At 35.2% G+C, this 23,203-nt stretch overlaps 1 protein-coding gene across 1 annotated transcript; it reads left to right on the top strand.

The window, feature by feature from the left end:
* Window positions 1-879: 879 nt before the first annotated feature.
* Window positions 880-19,751, top strand: LOC136042850 (osmotic avoidance abnormal protein 3-like; the record flags this gene model as incomplete). The annotated part of the gene is made up of 5 exons (XM_065727780.1): window positions 880-1,194; window positions 8,868-8,993; window positions 11,807-11,921; window positions 16,909-17,055; window positions 19,622-19,751. Coding segments are annotated over exons 1-5 (742 nt in total), but the record flags the coding sequence as incomplete, so codon positions are not given.
* Between the last annotated feature and the right edge of the window lie 3,452 nt (window positions 19,752-23,203).

Below are 23,203 nucleotides of genomic sequence, written 5' to 3'. Positions count from 1 at the left end.
TCTTTTTTTTTTAAATCAGAATTTTCTTGTTGGGGATAATATTTTGAAAGCTTGCTAAACCAGGACTCTTTTGTCTTAAGAGTGGCCGTTAATGGTAAATTTTTTGTTTATTTTATATGTTTTGGATGAAAAAAAAATGTCTATGTCTATGTCTATGTCTAACCATAACCGAGACACAGTTTATTAAGATAAGTTTATAAGACAATGGAAGTAGGGGGGATTGTGAGGGGGATTTGCTGTTGATAATCCCACTAGTCAATTTTCAATTACGTGACATTCGAGAAAATTTCACTACCAGTCTTATAAGCCAGCTTTGTCTTCCATTGAATATTTAAGGCCGACACTTTTTTGCCGTTAATTCACACTACTACTAACAACTCATTGCAGCATCATGCCGTCTGAGGCCAACACAGCTACGCACGCTCCTTTCCATGAAGATCTATTCAAAGGCTCCCTCTTTACATCCTCCCAAGAAGCTGTCATTTCCCTTAAATCTTTCCTTGTGACATCCATCCACCCAATTTCGGGACGAACTGCTTTTCATTTACCCTAGACGGTTGGCCGACAAGGATATTTGGTAATCTTTCACTATTCATCCTCAGAACGTGTCTCATTGTAGCCCTAAAAGTCGGGACTGAACGACATTTTTCGTACGTTAATACATGGCTTGTTGCGAATAACCACCTTACGTTATTTGAAGTAATACCTGTTTGGTTCCTGTCGTGATGTGGAAGGTCGTACAGTTTCTTTTTTTTCAGCACCCTTTTACACTATAAAGCTGTTTTTTCTGCTGTTTGTAAAGTTCCCTTCTTTCTCCCCAGAGATTTTCAAAACTAGTGATCTCATAATCAACTTCTTTCGAGTTAGAATCCTCCCCCGTATCCCATCTCAATAGGTTAAAACTTCCCAAATCCCATCTCCTCTAAGGGTTGGTCATGTACTTTCTACCTATGTTTTGCGATACTGAAGTATGACTCATCCTTTTTTTCAGATTATTGAGAGCAGAAGTCGCTGTGAGACTGGTAGCGATGAAATCGCCATTCAACTCTCTCATCTAAATCTAGTTGATTTGGCTGGGTCTGAAAAAGTCAATCAAACAGGAGCCACCGGCGGAAGAGTCAAAGAAGGGTGTGCTGTCAACGTTAGTCTCAGTGCCCTGGGAAAGGTTATTGACCAACTGAGTAAAAATGAGAGGTAATTTTTTCGGCTTGGTTTTAGGTCTCGCTGCATTTTCAGTTTTGTTTGATTAGCTATTACCTTAAATCTGTTGACTCATTCTTTATTTGAAAAAACAAGGAAAAATATCCGTCGGGCTGTCTCAATATGTTTTTAAAATCAAGGTGCTTATAAGGGCTTATGCCAGATTTGCCTCTCACTCGCTCGGACTATATGTCTTGGCTTTTTCTACAATTAGCTATGGCTTGACGTCCACAACTACTTGATTTTGGTTCAAAATTTACTTGAATTAAAATCAAGTAGTTGTAAGCATCAAGCCATGGCTAATTGTAGAAAAAGCCAAGACAGATAGTCCAAGTGAGTGAGAGGCAAATTGGCATAAGCCCTATTAGGATCGTATAAAAATGAGGTTAGTCCATTTGTTGATAGATAAGTTTATCTATCATCCGTCCATGCGTCATTCCTAGGGCAGAACTAAGGTAGATAGTAATAGAGCTAATTAACCAAATTCTTTGTTTAATTAGATATCACCTTATATCTGTTGACTTATCCTTTATTCAGAAAAAAAGGAAAAATATCCGACGGGCTTTCTCAATATGTTATTAAAAGACATTTAAGGTTTTCGTTAAGAAGTTACAACTTACCTGTGAGTTTATAATCTGCAATGTTTTCATTTTTCTGTGCATTAATTATTATCACGACAGACATCTACGAAATAATATTCGCTTTCTATGTTTGGTATTTGAATTCAGCCCTATATAGCTTATTGTTATTACCAAACTGAGTCGAGGCCCAGACCAGAAACGCCTTTTACCTCGACATGCAAAAACAAAACTACTTATTGGTTGTGGAAAGGGAGGAGGGATGTTTAGTTTCATATCTATACCATGGATTTTGCAAACTGTCGGGCATTACCATCACTAACTGTGTCATCCGGCTTAATAATCTGTTGATAAAATATCTCCAACTGGCATCTAATGCCGACCGGAAATTCTCCCATCAGCTGCTTTTTTTATTTCTACTCCGATATCGTGTTTTTCAGTTGAACATTCAGCTGATAAAAATATCTCCAACTGGCATCTAATGCCGACCGGAATTTGTCCCATCAGATGCTTTTTTATTTCTACACCCATATCGTGTTTTTCAGCTTAATGTTCAGTTGATAAAATATCTCCAACTGGCTTCTAATGCCGACCGAAAATTCTTCCATCAGATGCCTTTTTGTTTCTACAGCCATATAGCGTTTTTCGCAAACCAGGGAACTAGTTATTCCTGTTTGGTACGATGACTCCCTGAAAATTCTCAGTGCAATTGTTTCCATAACCATTCGTATTTCAGGCCTATTAAGTCATAATAGATGTTTTGTCAGCTTGGGGTCCAACTCTTGAATCATTTCTTTTGTTTCGTTGTACCTCACCTTTCTGTGCAGATTTTGTTCGCCTTCTCATAGCTTCATCTCCTTATCTTCTTTGTGTCGCTTTCCAGCAGCATTGAGAAACGGGAAACAAAAGCCCCGGTAAATTATCTTGAAAACACAGTAATCTTGTAAAAAATTGCGGGAATCTATTGTAAGTAATTACAGAAAATTTAAGTTTGGATATTTATCAGCGTAGACTTGAGTGTACTCGGAATGCCCTTCTGATAGACTGCTTAGACTGTTCGTGATAGGGTCCCACATAAAACGGAAAAATTACCCCTCTTTGGAGGGCAAGCATTTCGACAAGTCTGTGATTTTTTTTTCTTTTTTAACTCCAGTATTACTTGCCGATCCCTGATCATATGGGAAATCCATTGCTGGGTGGGGTTTGTGTGGGTATATACGGATTTTTTGAGGGAGAGGGGCATTAAAATATTTTAATTTTTTTGGGGGGTGGGGTTACAAATTTTATTTTTTTTTTTTGGGGGGGGGGGGTTAAAAAATGTTAAAAATGCATCACAAAAATGTTATTTATTTCGTTGCGTTTTATGGGTTCGACAAACACTTTTTTTAGGGGTGGGGTTTCCAACCCCTAAGCCCCTTTCTGGATAAGCTTTCGCAGTAACAGATGCACAAGACCGATGGTCTTATTAATAGAATCACAGCAAAATAAATAATTCAACTCGCCTAATTGGAGAGACAATCTCAAATCTTGAGCCGTGAACCAAAATAATATTTAGACTCGTAGATAAATAATATTTATATATTATACAGTTATAATTTTAAGGAATTAGATAGTTAAATTTCTAAAGAGAAAGACCTTATTGCCAGAGTTATTGCAGCTGAATTTGCTTGTTTGCTATTAATGGGATAAGGCTATTGCATTGCTTTGAGGCTATATTCACATTGATATATACCCTTTAATGATAGATGTATAGTTAAATTTATTTGAGAGATTTTCTCCAGTTCCTAGAATAGGTCTTTCTCTCTGGGTATTTTTATTAGCGCCATCTTTCTTCTCAAGTAGACTGGCCCGCCATCTATATTGCAAAATTCATAGAGCGCTATCTTTGCTTTCATTTCATAAAGGTGCATATTTTTTCTCAGAACAAGCAGAAGAGAGGAAGGAACCCCCCCCTGAAGCGCCGTACTGTACCCGCTGGTATTCAGTTACCCGTAAATTACAGGGAATAGGTGAGGGGGTCCTTACGCTTCCCTTGTTCCTTGGTGATATCAGTAACTTGCTTCAAGCATGGGGGAGATTATAATACTAAATCCTGTGTTGACCTACTAATCGCGTTCAATGAATAACAGGATAAAGAAGGAAGTATTTTTGAAACGAGCTGTGGAGTTTTTTGATAGAGACTCAATCTTAAAGGCCAAAGAATTGTTGACTAAGGAGGCCAAAACTGGTGATCGATTTACAAAATGCGTCCAAGACGAGGACAATTTAATGGATATTGCTAAACTTTTTGCAAGATGCGCTAAAGAAAGAATAGAACTTCCCAAGCTGGTTATATTCGATCCTCAAGAAGTACCGGCCAGTGGAGCAGAAGTAGGCGCATGTATCATATCGACCGTGAATGAAATGCGACGGCAGTTCTCGGGTTTTCTCGAGCGCTACAACCAAGTCCAAATCCCGTGGCCTCCCGGCAAATCTGTAAGTGACGGAAACCAACCCAATCCTGCACCAGATAGACTTTCTCCATTACCCTATTCCGTAGTTTTGAAGAACCCACCCCCCACTACCACGCCGGAGGAACGAAAACAATTTTTGATGAGTATGTATGGAGAAGACCTGTCAGTCGATGATGCTGAATTGAAAAGAAGTCGATCTGAATGGCGGCTTGTAGTTAAAACAAAGGTCAAGGCAAACAGCATTGCCTCTTCTATCAACCAGAAATCGCAAAGTGCAGGGGCTAGGGTGAAATCCCCAGTTTTTATAGGCGTGATCAAAAACATTCCGACTACATATGATGCCGATAAGGTGAAAAACTGCCTTTCAGGCTGCGAAAGGGCAGAGCAGTGTGGTAGAAGTCGAACCTATAAGTTGTACTTTTCCTCCCGCTATCAGCTAGGCTGGCCATGAAAAGTCCGCCAAAACTAGAGTTTGAACGTTTTCTGATTGAAGAGGTTTTGTACCTTCCAAAACGATGCTATAACTACCAGAAATTCGGTCACATTTCAGCGGCGTGTTCCGCTCCCCAGGTTTGTCCCCGTTACGGTTTCCTTGGCCATACGTCAAATGCTACTACCCCCTGCACGAATCCAATTGGCTGTGCAGCATGTAAATCGACAAAACATACCTGTCAGTCATTCCAATGTCCTGAGATGAAAAAGCAAATTGGAAAGCAAAACCAATCCGATGAATGAACAGCATGCGAGTACTAAGATCGTGTTGTGGAACCTGAACAGAGGTGTGTCTCACAGAATCCCTTTAAATGAAGAATTATGCCGGCGAGGCAATATTCTATGCATCCAAGAACATCTGCTGACAAGTGATAGCCTCAGCCTGCTCAAGTTTTCAGACAATCATACATTTTATTTTGTCCCAGCAAAGTCTCGTCAACGTGGAAGACCCTCTGGCGGACTAGCGATCGTATTTAGCTCTGCAGTTGATTCTTAGAGTCTTCATATAGCTGAAAACTTTATGGTTATAAGAGATGGGAATCTTGTGATCGTCAATTTCTACCTCCCCACAAACTACAGCGACGACGAATCAGATAACCGATTTTCAAAGGCAGTGCGTGCTCTTGCAAAGTGCCTCAAGACCATTATGTTGTCCAAACTGGAATGCGTTATAATTGGAGACTACAACTGTGATCTAGCCGACGACTCAACTCCTCGGTCCCAGTTGATCCTAAACATATTGGAAAATCGGTATCGTGTGCTTCCAAAAGACAATGATTTTACTTTCGTACACACCAGTGGTTCAGTCTCAAATATAGACCATGTCGCTTGCACATTAAACGTGAGTGGCACAATTAGCGTGCTAATGGGAAGTCACTCCACCGACCATATCCCCATTGAAGCATGTGTTAATGTGTGTATTCCTAAGGAAAAAAGTTCTTCACAGTGGAACGAAATAACGGATTGGTTAAAGGCCGACTTTCCTCTTTATCAGACAGTGGTCGACAAGACACTGCAGAAGATCAATGTATCATATAATCTCCTACAAGCCAACGTGCAAAGGAATATCCAAGAAACTAAAATACAGGTCAATAACTTTTGTGTGAAATCACCCATGCACTACTAACAGCAGAAAAGGCGGCTGTTCCCGCTAGGAAAATTCGTAAACATACTGAAATCCCTGGGTTCTCAAAGAATCGAGAGCTAGTGAAAGCGTGTCAAGATGCTAAGTTTTGGTTCTCGGTATGGAGGGAAGGCGGTCGTCCAAAATCCGGCGTGTTGAATTGTCTCCGTAAACACACAAAACGTAAATTTGAGAAAGCCCTCTAGCAGCATCGTACAAATGTGAAACATGAAGATACAGAGAGAATAATCAACGATCCAAGTCGTCTATGGAAAGATCGCGTGAAAGACCGCCAAGAAACGCCTAAGTCCATGCCTTTTGACCCAAACGACTGGCAAGCCTACTATACGAGCGAATTTAGTGCCCCAGATCCCAGTGTAGCAAGGCCATATATCGAGCAACTTGAATCTGTGTTATTAAATTAGAGTTTTCCGGACTTTACCGTAACTGTTTCAGATGTAACTGCAAATGTCTTTAAATTGAAAAAGAAAAAATCGCGCGGAGTGGACGGTTTGTGTGCACTTCACCTTGTGAATGGTATTCGTCTTTTACATGAAATATTAACATTATTGTACCAGATCATATTCGTAGTCAGTATTGTGCCCGATGTTTTCTGTAGAGGACAACTTACGCCCATCCTCAAAAAAGGGAAGCCAGCTAATATATGCTCCTCCTATCGCCCAATTACTGTGTCGCCAGTTTTATGTAAGCTTCTTGAAATGCTTATATTGCTGAATGTTAGAAACTGTTGCTAAATGCCAAACTACTAGTTTGGCTTTACGGTAGGTCTTGGTTGCGCTGATGCTCTGTTCGCCCTTGCTACTATTTCGTCTGATTCTTTGGCAACGGGTGACGCATTAATTATTGGCTCTTTTGATGTAAGCCGGGCGTTTGACTCGTCGGTGCATGCGCATATCCTTTTAGCAGCGTATAAACAAGGGCTAAATCTGTGTATTGTCAGAGCTATGTATTATATGCACAATAACCTTAGAGCGCAAATTAAAATACCCTCATGTCCGACTGAATCCGTTGTTGTACCAGTTTGTAAAGGGGTCAGGCAAGGCTCAGTTGTGTCTCCGACTTTGTATAACAATAGCGTTCTGCCTGCACAAGCCCAGGTAGCTACGTCTTGTGTTTCAAAAGGGATTGATGTTTCGTTGATGGCGTATGCTGACGACCTACTTAATTTGAACAGGTCTGCCGATCGACTATCGAAGAATTTTGATGTTTTGAGTAGGGAATATGATAAAATAGGTTTATCATTTAATGTGTCTAAATCGGCCGTACTGTTCTTCAACGCGGGTTATTATGAGAATGAAATTCCTTTAGATGATTCAGCTGTTAAGCCATGTGAGAGAATTACCTAACTTGGTTTACCAATCGGTCAAAGCCTCTACTCGACAGGAACGTTGCTTTTACGACACGTAGAGGCGAAAATCCGGATTGCTTACGGATCAATCATTGGTAACAGACATCGATTCTGCCGTAGATTTCTTGCGTCACTGTATAATGCCATTGCCCTCCACATGTACTGTATATAGCACCTTTTTGGAATTATTTGTCTTCCGCCCAATGTACAAAAGTAAGAATTCTGTTTTTTCGATTTGCGAAGTTCCTCCTGAGACTTCCTCCGTGGATGAAGAACTCGTATATCATGCGTAAATACGGAGTGTCCGATCCAACAGTTTGCATTAACCGGGTCGTAGAGAATTTCCTGGAAAAGGCTAAGGGAAGGACGAACCCGTGGCTTGCTGTCATGTGTCAGTAGTTTTGTCGTACTCCGATGTAATTCTAGTGAATTTTCGGGTAATAAAAGTACTTACTTACTTACTTACATCTAATATAATTTTAATGAGATATAAAAAGTATATCATATTTTATACATTATAACTACTACTACTACTAATAACTCACTGCAGCACCAAGCCGTCTGAGGCCAATACAGCTACGCACGCTCCTCCTCCAACCTAATCTATTTAAAGCCTCCCTCTTTACACCCTCCCAAGAATTTCCCATTTCCTTTAAATCTCTATTTATGACATCCTCCCAACCCAGACAAGGACGACCTGCTCTCCGTGTAGCCCCAGACGGTTGGCCAAAAAGGACAATCTTCGGTAATCTGTCATCCTTCATCCGTAGAACGTGGTCTATCCATCTCAACCTTTCTTTCATTATAGCCCCAGAAAGTGGGATTGAACCACACTTTTCGTTCAACCTACTGTTTGAAATACGGTCAGTCAGCTGGGTACCCAGAACAATCCGTAGGCAATTTCTCTGGAAAACATCTAGTAAATTTTCATCTGCCTTTCGGAGTACCCATGCTTCAGAGCCATATTTGACCACTGTCATCACTGTAGCTTCCAATATTTTAATCTTTATAATGTTAATAACATAATTATTATATTAATAATAATAATATTATATTATATAAATTATTATATTTTATTAATTATTATATTAATAATAATAGTATTCTAATCGTTATAATGTAATCTTTATAATGCTATACATTATAACACTTATATAAGATGTTAATATTTATTTAGATAAATGTATATTATATAGTAATATTTATGGAGATAAATATATATTATATATTAATACTTATAGAGATAAATGCATATTATATACTAACATTTAAGATAAGTAAGAAAAGTAATGTTCATATCTTCCAATTGGAGAGACAACCTTAAATTCTAAACAATGAAGCAAAATAATGTTTTCATTATATAAAGATGCAATCTGTATGTGTTAGGAATAAGTAAAACTAAACCACGAAGAAACATAATTAAACTTAAAAGAGAACAACCTTTCTATGCAATTTAAATAAAGACCAATTTAATTGTAAAAATGACTTGGTTAATGGTTTTCTTTTTAACCAAGTTTGGTTAATGGTTTGTTTTCTCCTTGCCTTTTTGCATATTTGGGCAATGTTATCTGAGATCTTACTTTTTCTTTAATTATTAATCTTTCCTTACCCATGATATTTTCCTTTTACCGATTTCGTGATTTCATTTGCAGGCACGTAAATTTCAGAGACAACAAACTCACACATATCCTACGCAATTCGCTGGGTGGCAACGCAAGGACGGCCATCATATTTGCCATATCACCTGCATCGGTTGATGAAACTCTTTCTACCTTAAGGTAAGCGAAAAAAAAAGTTTCCGGAGGTGTGCTGTATCGTGGTTTATTGAATTATCGCCAGTCGAAAACGAAAATATCGGATGTTCATTTTTGAAATCATACAGTAGTAATCATACGGTGGCTGAGTGGTTGGCGTGCTGGCGTGGGAATTCTGTGTCCAAGGGGCACGGGTTCAATCCCAATTGTGACCAGTTATTTAGTTTGGGATGGGGGTCAGTGGCTTGACTCTGTAAGCTCAGCCAAAGTCGACCCAGCTCTAATTGGGTACCTGGAGAAATTTTGGGAAGGTAAGCAGGAAGGGTGTACGAAAGCACAGGATGGTTGGCCCCCAACTCCCCATTGCACTTCCTGGCTGAAGGGCCATGAAACGGAGATCAACACCGCCGGTTTGGACCTTAAGGATCTAGTACCGTCTTACTTACTAACTTACAGTAGAACTTAAATTCGAATAAATGCAAGAACTTGGACATGAGTGTTCAAATGAAAAACTTGAACGTAGACATTTGAGATACAGTATTGCCTGGGACCCTTGTTTTCGCACTCTGCTTTTTGGGGAGAACGCAGCGATTCTGCGGATTACGAAAGATTTTTTACCAGCATTTTGTGGGAATAACCCAGATCCGCATGCGTTGAAGTTTTCCATCACCTATGACAAGTCTTGCGAAAAACTAAAATAAATGTGCCAATTATCAAAAACAGATTATTTCTGTGAGATCTCTAACCAGTTCCATTGGTTTGTTGATTATTTCGTTGTATTAATGAAAGTATAACAGCTGCAAATGTGTTTAGAGTCAGATTAAACAAGGAAAGGTAAGGGTATTTGCGATTTCTATGCATTATACCTGTGATTTTTAGTCTTTTTGTGCTATTTTTCTATAAATTTAAGGCGTAGCTCGAATTTTGTTTTTACACGAATCGCAGCATGCGGGAACTAAGGGTAATAAACTTGAACTTACGATACCTTGGTGCTGAACTAAGACTCAACAAGCCTATGATCTGGTTTCGCAGAAATACCCTAAATTAATTAGAAGAAAAAAAGAAACGAATGTATGTTCACCGACAAAATAGCCCGCGTTCATTACCATGATTTCTTAGGTTAAAATATATTTTTAGCATTAATGGAACAATGCCAAAATTTTTCTTGAACCTAATAATCCCGATTTCACATCGACGTTTTGGTTCCGATACAGTTTTTGGTATGATTCCAAGTCACTTGTCGGCTGTGTTTTGTATATCCTTTTGGTGTTTTTCGTACACTATCGGTAGTATTAACATTTTGTATCCACATTAACTAATGATTAAGCTAATTAAATAATGGTTAAACACATTAAACTAATTGTAGCATTAGGCCATCACTTGTTTGGTGTTTCTGAATTTTAGGCTTAAAAGCTAATAAAAAAAACATCCAAGAGCTAGCTGCGAGTCAGGTTAAACAAAGAAACATAACCCAAAAGGTTTTTTTTTTTTTTCAGGTAAATTTCTTTTTTCGTATTCAATCACTGTAAATGATTCGAATTATAATTTAGTTGTATTAAAAGCATAAGTTAAAATAGCAATGGTTGCGAGGCAGCTATTCCTTTAAGGATGAACGATTTGAAGAATATTTTAAAACATTTTAATTTCAGACCCAGGGATTCGGAAACATCTCTTGCATCAATCAGGCTAGATCCTTCATTACCTCATTAGAGTCATTCAGCATCCAAATCGACTAACATTTTTCTCTCATATACTATCCTTTTTAATATTTTGTAAAACTATTATAATAAGCCAAAGAAAGAAAAGGGATGGGGGAACTACTGATAAAGGATAAGAAGGAGACTAATGTGTCCCTTACGACTAGAACCTCTAATATCCGCAAGATGATACAATTTTCTCTCCAACACTTTTAACTAATTAACAACTTTTAGTTCACTACACTTGACAGTTGTTGTAGTGTCTGCTACAGACCACATGTATAGCATGTACTATAACCCAAGTATCATTAATGATAGTTAAATAATAATTATTATTATTTTTGTTTCAAAATACCGATTAGCTCTAAAATATAAGTAATTTGTAGTAAATGCAAAAAGACTTCAATGTTGACCTATTTGATATTATAAACATTTTGTGGTCTAAATCACCCACTTTAGACTGAAGCTAATAACAAATAATTAAAGATTATAATCTATAATTAATAACAGATAATTAAATATTATTAGTTTATTAATCTTTGTCCCTTCATTATGTTTTTAGTTTATTCAATATCTCACCATCTTGAGCTTTATCTGTTTGTATACTCATGTTTATGTCGTATCTTCCGTGAATTCAGCTAATAAGTTCTTGTCTATAAATACGATAGACTTGTCGATAAATCGAAACTGAAATTGAAGACAGCCTTTAAGATGAAGCAAAAAAGAAAAATTTGCTTTAAATGTAAAATAAAACGATGAGGAGGTGTGCTAAACAGCCTAATTATGCCTTACAAAACCTTTGTAAAAAAGATGATTTTGCAAAATATTTTATTTGGTTTCTGGTAGGTTTTACCGTAGTATATGATTTACATCTTGGATTTACCTTTTTTCCAAAAAAGCAGGTCGAAACGAAGATTCCTGGAATAGAGCTATTATATTCAGAGGCTTGAAGATTTGTATATTTTTAGTCCTATTCGTAGTCCATTGTAAAGTTTGAAGTGCTGCTTTTTTTCATAATTGTTCAGGATTTTTTCCCTCCGTATAATAAGACTGAAGGATAGTAAGATTGAGACACTGACCGAATTGAATGATTGAGTGAAGTGAGTAAAGATGTTAGCTGAATAAACGCTTCTATTGTAGATTTGCAACTGGAGCAAAAACAATCATGAACAAGCCTGTGGTCAATGAGGTCGTTAATGACAAGGCTATGTTGAAGAGATACGAAAAGAAGATCAAAGACCTTCAGCTTCAACTGGTAAGCCGTTTCAAAGAATTAAATCTACTGTATTCCATTTCTAGTTTCTATTTCTGTTTTCTCCGTTATTCTATTCTACTTATCCACTTATTCCATTTCTTCTCTTTTTTGTGCTTTTTCATTTCCTCTATCCCTATTGTGCATTCATTTTGTCCCTATTGCATTCCTTAAAAATTCCATAGGAAGGAGTAAAGAGGGAAGCCTTGAAGAGATTGGGGTGAAGGGGAAGCTAACATAGATAGCTCTGTTGATTTCTGGGGACTCGGTGCTGCAATGGCAGAGGTGGTTTTAGGAAGATGATAGAGGGGACACTGCCCTGGGTAAAGAAACCTTTGAGGCGCTAAATTTCAGATAAAAGATTTAACGGTTATAACCTTTTTGTAATTTTTCAAATTTTATTAAAATAGAGGGCACAGTTGGCAGTAAAGATAAGCAAATTCAATCCAAAATTCTCATTTTTTCCAATATCTTCATCACCATTCCTAACGAGATAATTAGTAATTTTGAAGAGGCTATAGTAAGGAAAGTCAGATTTGAAAATATATATATATATATATATATATATATATATATATATATATATATATATATATATATTATATATATATATATATATATATATATATATGAATTGTTGACAAATGAAAATTTCGTTAATGAATGAAAATTTTGTGAAAATGTGGCCTGATAGTTTTTGGGATGCAAGGGAGGGACTTCTGCCTTGGGTATTTGATTCGGGTGCAAGAGAGGCCAGAACCCCCACAGTGCATATAGTATTAGTACCCACCATTTCTCTTTAAGTTGAGGGTGGTTAAGCATTGATACCTACGTTTTGAAAGTCTAATGATATTTTATGGTAATTTGGTAATTTAGGTAAACATTTGGCACTTTTGCCTGAATATTGTTGACCAGAACTTGTATTGAGAAAAAAAAATGTAAGCGGGAAAAAAGTAAAGAACAATAGCAAACCCAACATAATTTTCAAGACTACATTGCCCGTGCATGACAAAAAAAGAAGTCGGAGGAAAACGAGTTAGTAAAAGAAAGGCCGAAAATGCAAATATTTCGGCCGAAACCTCCACTCAGCCGTCCTTAGTGCAAACTAAGATACGAAGCTCAAAAGAACATAGTGAAGAATCACCTCACTTGAGCGGTTATAAAGTGACTAAATAAACCAAATGAACGTAAATAAAAGAAAAACTAGAATAAAATGAAAAACTAAATAACTAGAATACAAGACTAAAACTAAGTAGAACAAAACTAAACAAAAAACTAGAATAAAATGAAAGACTAAATAACAAAAAAAAAGACTAAATAAATAAATAAACTAAAACTATAATAAAATGAAAAACTACATAACAAAAATTGAAGACTAAAACTAGGTAAGATAAAAACTAAATAAAAAACTAGAATAAAATGAAAGACTAAATAACTCAATAAAAGACTAAATAAATAAAAAAACTAAAACTATAATAAAATTAAAAACTACATAACAAAAATTGAAGACTAAGCAAAATAAGAACTAAATAAAAACTTGAAGAAAAGGAAAGACTAAATTACTAAGCAAAAGACTAAATGTACAAAAAACTAAATAAAAAACTATAATAAAATGATATATTAAATAATTAAATAAAAGACTAAATAAACCAAAAAAAATACAAAATAAGAAACTAGAATAAAATTAAAAACTAAATAACTAAATAAAAGACTAAAAAAAAAACAAAAAACTAGATTAAAATGAAAGGTAAAAAAACTGAAATAGAAGACTAAACTAAGTACAATAAAAATTAAATAAAAAAAAACTAGAATAAAATGAAATACTAAATAACTAAATAAAAGACCAAATAAACCAAAAAACTAAATGAAAGACTAGAATAAAATGAAATATTAAATAGCTAAATAATTGACTAAATAAACAAAACAAAAAATTAAGAAACTAGAATAAAATGCAAGAATAAATAATTAAATAAAAGACTAAAACTAACTAAAATAAAACCATAATAAAACAAAAGACTAAATAATTAAATGAAAAACTAAAACTAACTGAAATAAAAACAAAATGAAAAGACTAAGAGACATTGAATGGCAGGTCAGATTTTCATTTGAGAATTTCTTCCTATAAAGCTTTTCTAACAGCTAATTTATTTCCTGTATTTGAAGCATCTGAGTTTTCACTAGGTTGCGAAGTATGATTTACTATAAATTACGAAATGTCGGAACTAATCAGAACAATTTAAATGAGGCTAAGATAAACGCTGAACGAACAAAATCTCTCTCAAGGACCTAATAGTTTCTAATTATCAATTCTCATAAATGATATAGTTAAAGAAGCGAAAATCAGTAAAATATTTTTTCTGATGAGAAGTTTGAATTGTTTGCCGCGTTGTGGCAGAAAAATTGCACTAGTAATAACCGGAATTAGCGTAAGTATATTAACTTCACATCTTAGGTTCTTTTAATGTCCTTCATATTTCTAAAATCTGTATATATTTAATATAAGATAATGCCTCGTAGATACTTGAATGTTTTTTTATAACTTCTAAATGTGCCAAGGATAATATACACCATAGGCCCTTAGTAGGACGAGGTTCAGATTTTTTTTCTGGAATGCTTTAGAGAGATGCGAAATTAAACCTACATTTACTGCTCTTTTTTTAGGCAAAACTCATGATGACTTCTACAGTTTTTGCCTAAATTTGAAAAAGACCTTTTTATAAGGTTGGTCGTCTATATTTTTAAAACCTAAAAACTCACAAAACATAATTGTAAACAAAAAGCAACGTGTTTCTGATGAAAGTAAGTTCATTCCAAGAATTAAGACTCGGCTAATTCTTTAATAACTAAGAATTTCATTCTTTGTTTTGCACTAAGGATTTTTGGGCTACCAGCCTCCAAAACTCCTTGGAGGGAAAGAGGGATTTGTGCTTAACTAGAAATTTCATAAGTGGCTGGAAAATTGTCAACTCTTTTATCCAGTTTTTATTTTAACTCTCAATTGTCTAGAACTTGGACAACTTGAAATAAAAGGCCATTCAAAGGAAAAACTAACGAATAAAATAAGTTCAAATTCAAAAACATAATAATATTCAAAAACATAATAATATTCAAAAACAATAAAATTCAAAAACAACCGAGTCATTTGGAAACGTAAGAGAAAAGAAGGAAACTTTCGAAAAGGTATAGAAGGACAAGAATCAAAATCGCAACCCCTTCCTAACTATTTACCTGGCTAGGACTCACTAATATGAACTAGAATCAAAACCCAATGTGAGAGGTAATAAATTGTTTAGAATGTGTTCAATCGTTTTAGGATAGAAGAGGGCCAGTCACCCCAAGTAGTGTCCTAAAGTTATAATAATCTAGGCCTCTAGGGTATCCAAATACGAAGCTGGTGTACGCGAAAAAGAAGGATAAAAAAATAGATATGACTTTAAACAAACTGTGTTCCTTTTACACATGGCACTTTAAGTTTTGTTTACTTTTCCGTGGCGTTTATCTTAAGACAAATTTAAAATTTAATAGTATAATTAAAAGTATATATCTGAATCAATTGTCACAAATGTATTTACTTGAACGATTCTTTTTCCCGGTGAGTTGATCAATGCATAGTTTTTTTTTTTAATAGTATGGAGGATAAACAAAATATAAATATATCAAAATATATGTGTATATGTTGTTCTTAGTAAATTACAAACGTCACAGGCCCTTAGGAGACTTCAATCACTATTTGGTATTGCTTATATTATTATTCAACTCCCACTTTTAGTAGTTTCTATTTCGACTAAGTATGGCTTTATTAATAATTTTGGATTTCACTTAGTTTCAGGATTCGTTTATCCATTCTTAGTAATTTCTGTTTGTTTAATTCTTACTTATTATATTACTATTACTGCTCCTTTCAGGTTTTAATTGTGCTCTTAAAAGTTTTTTTAAATAAAAATTTGGAAAATGTTTTTGGTTCAATGTCTATCAATAGTTAACTGGAAAAAGAGTGGTAACTTGGGTGGTTAGAATGACCCTTTCACATGTAGTGAAATAATGTGTCATAGACATTTTAAGTTTGCCAGTTCATGACAAAGAATTTCGAACAAGGAAAACAAAGTCTTAAAAATGCATTATAATTTAGCTAATTTTGTTCTTTCTTTAGATCTGTTATTTGTATGTATTCTTCGTAAGTAATCAATTTTCTTAAAAAATTTTATCTAGACATTTCGACAAGTTTTTAGATTTTTTTTCGTTTATGCTAAAATTTCTAAGTTGTACAACTTAAACACGTGAATGTTTCCTTAATTGGCTTCGAATTTTCTTCAACCCTGCATTCTGGATTTTATTTGAGAAATACCTCACTTGTTTGCGAGGCCTAAAACTTCTCTCTTAGAATATATGGGTGCATTACTATAGGAAACGGTGATGGGTTGGTAAGGGGTTTGATCCAAATCCGTACGGATGAGGAGCGAGAGGAGGTACATTCCTGGGCTTTGTCTTGGATTTGGACAAACTACACACAATGTCCTGCAACTTTTAGAATTAATGGGTACGTTAAATGTAAGAAGACAATGAAGGGAGACGAATCCAAACAATCCAGATATTTAAAAGGGGGACCAAATATTAGTATGGGTAGCTGTGAAAATGCCGCAATATCTACAAAATATTGCAAATGATGGAAATGGGCCAAATTGAAAATAATAAGGACCACCATAAACATTTTTAGAAGAAGAGCCTTTAAACTCTCCCATTATAATTTTCTTATCTCACTGAGCTTTAAATTAAATTTCATCTTCATTTTGCTTTTGGGTCAATTTTTTCGCACGAAAGGAATTTATAATTTTATAAACAATTATCTAGCTGTTCATATTCTGAGAAGGAGGCCTAAGCCCAAACTATATCCCCTCCCCACTGGGTCAGGTTTGGATATAGACCTTTGAATGTGCTAATCCTTAACTGTTTGGATCATTCATGTTCCTTATGTATTTCTTCTCTTTTATAGCAAAGTGGTTCAAATTTAAACCAATCGACAGTCATGTTAGATGTCTCTGCCGTTATCGAAGAAAAAGATAGAATGATCCGTGAGCTTAAAGAAAAGCTCATCGTGTCCACTCATGATCCAACGCCAAAAGGCTGGAATGCTACCGAGGTATTTTATATATATATATATATATATATATATATTTATCTTTTATATATATATTTATTTTTGGTATAATTTTATGCATACAGAAAATTGATATGTAAAGGTTTTATGTGTAATTTGATGTATGAAATTATAGAGAAAAGCTTTGTAGCAAAAAGCTCGGAGAAAAACTCGTCACAGAAAACTTGTCATTTAGATTTTCACAGAACACTTGTTCAAAAATAAAATCTCGAAAAAATCAATTCTAGTGAGGATTGAAGAACTGTCCTAAATATTCTACCAATATTCTCTAATTAGATTTGTGCCAGACGAGCAAGAATTTACCACACGAGAATTATTGTACCATATTTACATATTAGTAAAAATATTAGTAAAGTAAGTACTATACTTAAAAAGAACTTTTTAAATGTCAAAGTCTTTTTTTGGCAAAAGAGTGAAAAGAGGATCTGTTTAATACAAAGGATTACACCATATTTGACATCATAAGTGTTTAACTCGCGTTCCATTGTTGCAAAAGGGATTTTAGTAATTTTAGTAGAAGCTAGTAAAAACAGTAGTACAATACTAGTCTTTTACAAATCAACTTCTAAAAATTAACTAGAAGCACTTCAAAATCAAAGTCTACTAATTTGTGCTGCAAACACTGACAGCACAAAGAAAAAATGAATAGAAGGGATAAAGTGAAATAATATTTTTAAGAATTTCAAAATAACTTGTTGCTAAATGTTTCTTTTTAGTGCATCCCAAAGTCTTTTTGCCAAAAGAGGGAAAGGAGGATCTGTTTAATACAAAGGATTATATCAAATTTGACATCATAAGTGTTTAACTCGCGTTCCATTGTTGCAAAAGGGATTTTAGTAATTTTAGTAGAAGCTAGTAAAAACAGTAGTACAATACTAGTCTTTTACAAATCAACTTCTAAAAATTAACTAGAAGCACTTCAAAATCAAAGTCTACTAATTTGTGCTGCAAACACTGACAGCACAAAGAAAAAATGAATAGAAGGGATAAAGTGAAATAATATTTTTAAGAATTTCAAAATAACTTGTTGCTAAATGTTTCTTTGTAGTGCATCCCAAAGTCTTTTTGCCAAAAGAGGGAAAGGAGGATCTGTTTAATACAAAGGATTATATCATATTTGACATCATAAGTGTTTAACTCGCGTTCCATTGTTGCAAAAGGGATTTTAGTAATTTTAGTAGAAGCTAGTAAAAACAGTAGTACAATACTAGTCTGTTACAAATTAACTTCTAAAAATTAACTAGAAGCACTTCAAAATCAGAGTCTACTAATGTGTGCCGCAAACACTGAAAGCACAAAGAAAAAAATGGATAGAAGGGATAAAGTGAAATAATGTTTTTAAGAATTTCAAAATAACTTTTTACTAAATGTTTTTTCGTAGTGCACCCCAAAGTCTTTTTGCCAAAAGAGGGAAAGGAGGATCTGTTTAATACAAAGGATTACATCATATTTGACATCATAAGTGTTAGCTCGCGTTCCATTGCTGCAAAGGGATTTTAGTAATTTTAGTAGAAGTTAGTAAAAACAAGTAGTACAATACTAGTCTTTTACAAATCAACTTCTAAAAATTAACTAGAAGCACTTCAAAATCATAAGTCTACTAATATGTGCTGCAAACACTGAAAGCACAAAGAAAAAAAATGAATAGAAGGGATAAAGTGAAATAATGTTTTTAAGAATTTCAAAATGACTTGTTGCTAAATGTCTCTTTATAGTGCACTCCAAAGTCTTTTCCCAAGAAGGGAAAGGGGACTTATCATTCAAAACATATGCAAATATTAATTAAAAAAAAATAATACAAAGAATAATTTCTATTTGTCTTAATTTCCCCTCTTTTTTGAAAGTAAGGCAAATTTTCTCAGTCTCGTAGCCTTGATGCGTAACTTTAATCGTGATAAATTTCATGTATTCAATTGATACATATATCTATTGCTGTCTAAGCTCCTTTCCTCAGTGTTTGGGGTACTACTAGCCCTGGTCGCTCCTTGCTTACAGTTCGTTACCACGAACTGTTTTGATCATCCAGTAATCTCAGCATGACCATTTTTAAACTTCTTTCTAAGCCTAACCTAAGAGAAAATACAAGGAAATACAAACAAAAGACAAATTAAAGATAATAGTTCAAATAATACTTTCGGATTTATATGATAAATAAAGATTTAGTATATGCGTATTTTTTGATTTTTCTGTATATTGAAGCAGTGCAGACAGATAAACACAGACACATTCTCACGCATATATATATATATATATATATATATATATATATATATATATATATATATATATATATATATATATATATATATATATATATATTACAAGAAGTGCATGGTAAATAATATTTTCTAATTTTTTTAATCGATCTATGATGTTTTTATTGGGCAAGGTTCGAGAACCCCCCCCCCCCCCCCCCCCCCTCGTCCAGAACGATAAACAATTTCTCGAAATCCATGAGAAATTTCTGGCCAATCCTACCTCTCTGCCCCTGTCACAGTCCATGTCACCTTAGTTATTTAAATTTTCGAATTTTGCCTTTGTTTTGCAGTTGGAACGAGCAAATCGACAAAAAACATGGTGTCCATCTTCTTCCAAGAATTTGAAGAGATTATCATTTGAGCTTCCACCAGCGGATCGAAGTTTGAACATTCAAACACCCACCTCTCTACATGAAGAATGTAAGTGTTTATGTGTTTGTATTTTTGCTTTTAAAGCTCATTTACGCTATCGTATTTTTTACTTCGATGTAGTTTTGCTTCAACAGATTATCGAAGATTGTCCCTTTTTGGCAATCGTCTGGGGCTAAACAGTAGCGGGACGTTCGCTGTTGGAGTGGGAGGATATCATAAAGATTTAAGGGGATGGGAACTTCCCCGGAGGGTATAAAGAGGGAGGCTTTAAATAGATTAGAATGGGGGAGGAGCGTGCGCAGCTTTGTTGATCTCAGGTGCTTGGTGCTGCAGTGAGTTCTTAGTAGTAGTAGTAGTAGTAGAAGTAGTTTTTTACTCAGTATTTTGGTACGTTTTAGGAATATTATGTTTCAAAAGAATAGCTTGATGAATTTTGTAGAAACCTATGATATAACGAGAAAATGTAGGGATCACCATATGATATAACGAGAAGACGTAGACAATGAATAAAAACGTGGTAGATCGCAACCAGTGAAAAAGGAGGAAAAGTAAAGTAATAGTAAAAGTCAAGCAACAGTGGAAAGCCAAATGAAAGAAAAACCGGATGTTGAATGGCTCACCAGACGTATTCAGTTGCCTTTTCTCCAGCTTTTTTTTAAGGTTTGTCTTTTTGTATTGTCCTGTTAATTTTCCCCTATAGTTTTTTATTCTTTTTCTTGGTCTTATGATGGTTATGCGAGATCCCAGCCAGATTAATTGCAGTTTCTTTTTTTCACTAGCTATGATTAGCACCATTTTTCTTCCTTGTTCTACATTTTCTCTGGTGTCATTCTTAGCCAATGTGGTCTTATTAACTGTTTAGATCTTTATATTTTCTTTTCTATCTTTCTTTAGTATGATTTTCTGGTAAGTTTGCTAATAAATTTGCTTTGTTCCCTTAAATAGTTCTTTTACAAAATTTGCTTTTCAGATTGCTTTTAATCAGCTCATAAGAATTGTTCTTTATGAACCTACAGTATTTTTGTGGCATTTGGCTCAAAGGAATTCAGTATTCTTTCCGAAATTAATAAAAAAAAAGAATTTCATAAAAAGAATAAAAGAATACTCATTAAAAACAATCTTTGTCTATGTAGGTCTTTAGCAATTTTGCTAGGCAAAATTTATCTTCTCCTTTAGTGCAAGTTTGTGCTGTTATACTTTAATTCTGGCTTGGGTTTAGGTTTTACTCACACTGGAATTTAGCCAGCGCTAGTTTGAGCCGATCAGAATTTTTCATAGACGTTTCAGCCCATCAGAAATCTAATTGGCTCAAATTAGCGCTAGCTAAATCTCGGCAAAATCTCTTCGAGAATAGACTTAGGTACTATCTAGTGCTACCTAGTTATATTTGTTAGTTTTTGTGATATTTGCAAGTCACAGCACGCGCACTCGATAATCCAGCCTTAGAGAGTTGAATTATGATCTTTTATTTGCATGTTTTTCCCCCTTTATCGTGTCTCAGAGCTCTTATTTTAAATCCCGAACAGATCTGGTGACATTGGGGGGGGGAGTTGGGAGGGGAACCTAAAACTTGGAAGGCACTTGAGTGGAGGGATCGGGATGAAACTTGTTGGGAAAAAATAAGTACAAGTTTTAGATACATGATTGAAATAACCGGAACGGATCCGCTCTCTTTGGGTAGTTGGGGGGGGGGGGGGCTAATTCTGAAAAATTATTAAAAAAAAATGAGGTATTTTTAACTTAAGAACGGGTGATCGGATCTCAATGAAATTTGATATTTAGAAGGATATCGTGTCTCAGAGCTCTTACTTTAAATATCAAACAGATCTGGTGACATTGGGGAGGGATTGGGAGGGGGAAACCTAAAACTTGGAAAACACTTAGAGTGGAGGGATCGGGATGAAAGTTAGTGGGAAAAATAAGCACAAGTCCTAGATACATGATTGACATAACCGGAACGGATACGCTCTCTTGGGGTAGTTGGAGGGGGGTTAGTTCTGAAGAATTAGAAAAAATGAAGTATTTTTAACTTGCGAACGGGTTATCGGATCTCAATGAAATTTGATATTTAGAAGGATATCGTGTCTCAGAGCTCTTATTTTAAATCCCGACCTGATCTGGTGACATGGGGGGAGGATTTGGGAGGGGGAAACCTAAAACTTGGAAAACACTTAGAGTGGAGGGATCGGGATGAAACTTGATGGGAAAAATAAGCACAAGTCCTAGATACGTGATTGACATAAACGGAACGGATTCAATTTTGAAAATTGAGGTATTTGTAACTTACGAAAGGGTGACCAGATGTTAATGAAATTTGATATTTAGAAGGTCCTTGCGCTTTAAAGCTCTAATTTTAAATTCCGACCAGATCCTGTTACTTTGGGGGGAGTTGGAGGGGGAAACCGGAATTCTTGGAAAACGTGGAAATTGGAGCATTTTTATTTTACGAATATGTGATCGGATCTTAATGAAATTTGATATATAGAAGGAATTTATGTCTCAGAGCTCTTATTTAAAATCCCGACCAGATCTTTTGACATTGGGGGAGTTGGAGGGGGAAATCTTGGAAAACACTTGGAGTGGAAGAATCGGGATGAAGCTTGGTGGATAGAATAAGTAAATGTCCTTGATACGTTATTGACGGAACCGTACTGGATTCGATCTCTTTGGTTGAGCTGGGGGGGGAGGTGTTCAGTGATTTGGCGAGTTTGGTGCTTCTGGACGCGCTAGGACGATGAAAATGGGTAGGCGTGTCAGGGAGCTGCACAAATTGACTTGATAAAGTCATTTTCCCAGATTCGACCATCTGAGGGGCTAAAGGGAGAGGAAAAATTAGAAAAAATTGGGTATTTATAACATACGAGTGGGTGATCGGATCTTAATGAATTTCGATATTTAGAAGGATATTGTGACTCAGAGCTCTTATTTTAAATCCTGACCGGCATTAAGCCTCTTATTTTCCTTTTAAATCAATCTATTGATTTGATTTAAATTTTGCTAGAGCTCATACCATATGATCTCTTGGCTCTTAGCTCTTCCTTGCCTCGTCACAAGTGCCATAATAGCTCTTAGCTCTTGTTTTAAAAGAGAAGCTTGATCACACCCTGGGATCTTTTTAAGAGTCGGGAAAATTTATTCGATTTTGATCCTTCGAAAGAGCTCCGACGTTAACGGTTCCTTACTCTCATTTATCAGACCATCGTTGTAACAAAGCAACGTGTGTTGATACCATGAAAGCTGAACGTATAAAAAATGAGACCTTGTCAAATCCTAGTTTGTAACTGACAAGCTTTAAACATAGCCGAATTGATACGATTTTATACCTTCACACGGCCACAACATGCCAATTTCAAGTTACGGAACTTTCTCATAGTTTCCTGTTTTTTTAATATAATTTTTTTATTTTGTATAACTAATAACTAAAGTAAAAAGTGGATGAACCCTTGAAAATTTCGTAGTAAAGGGGGTAAGTAAATGTACAGCAAGGTCAGTCTCAGACA

This window comes from Artemia franciscana, unplaced genomic scaffold (assembly GCF_032884065.1).
Source record: "Artemia franciscana unplaced genomic scaffold, ASM3288406v1 Scaffold_2165, whole genome shotgun sequence".
NCBI classification, from domain to species: domain Eukaryota; kingdom Metazoa; phylum Arthropoda; class Branchiopoda; order Anostraca; family Artemiidae; genus Artemia; species Artemia franciscana.
This window is presented reverse-complemented; position numbering and strand designations above follow the sequence as displayed.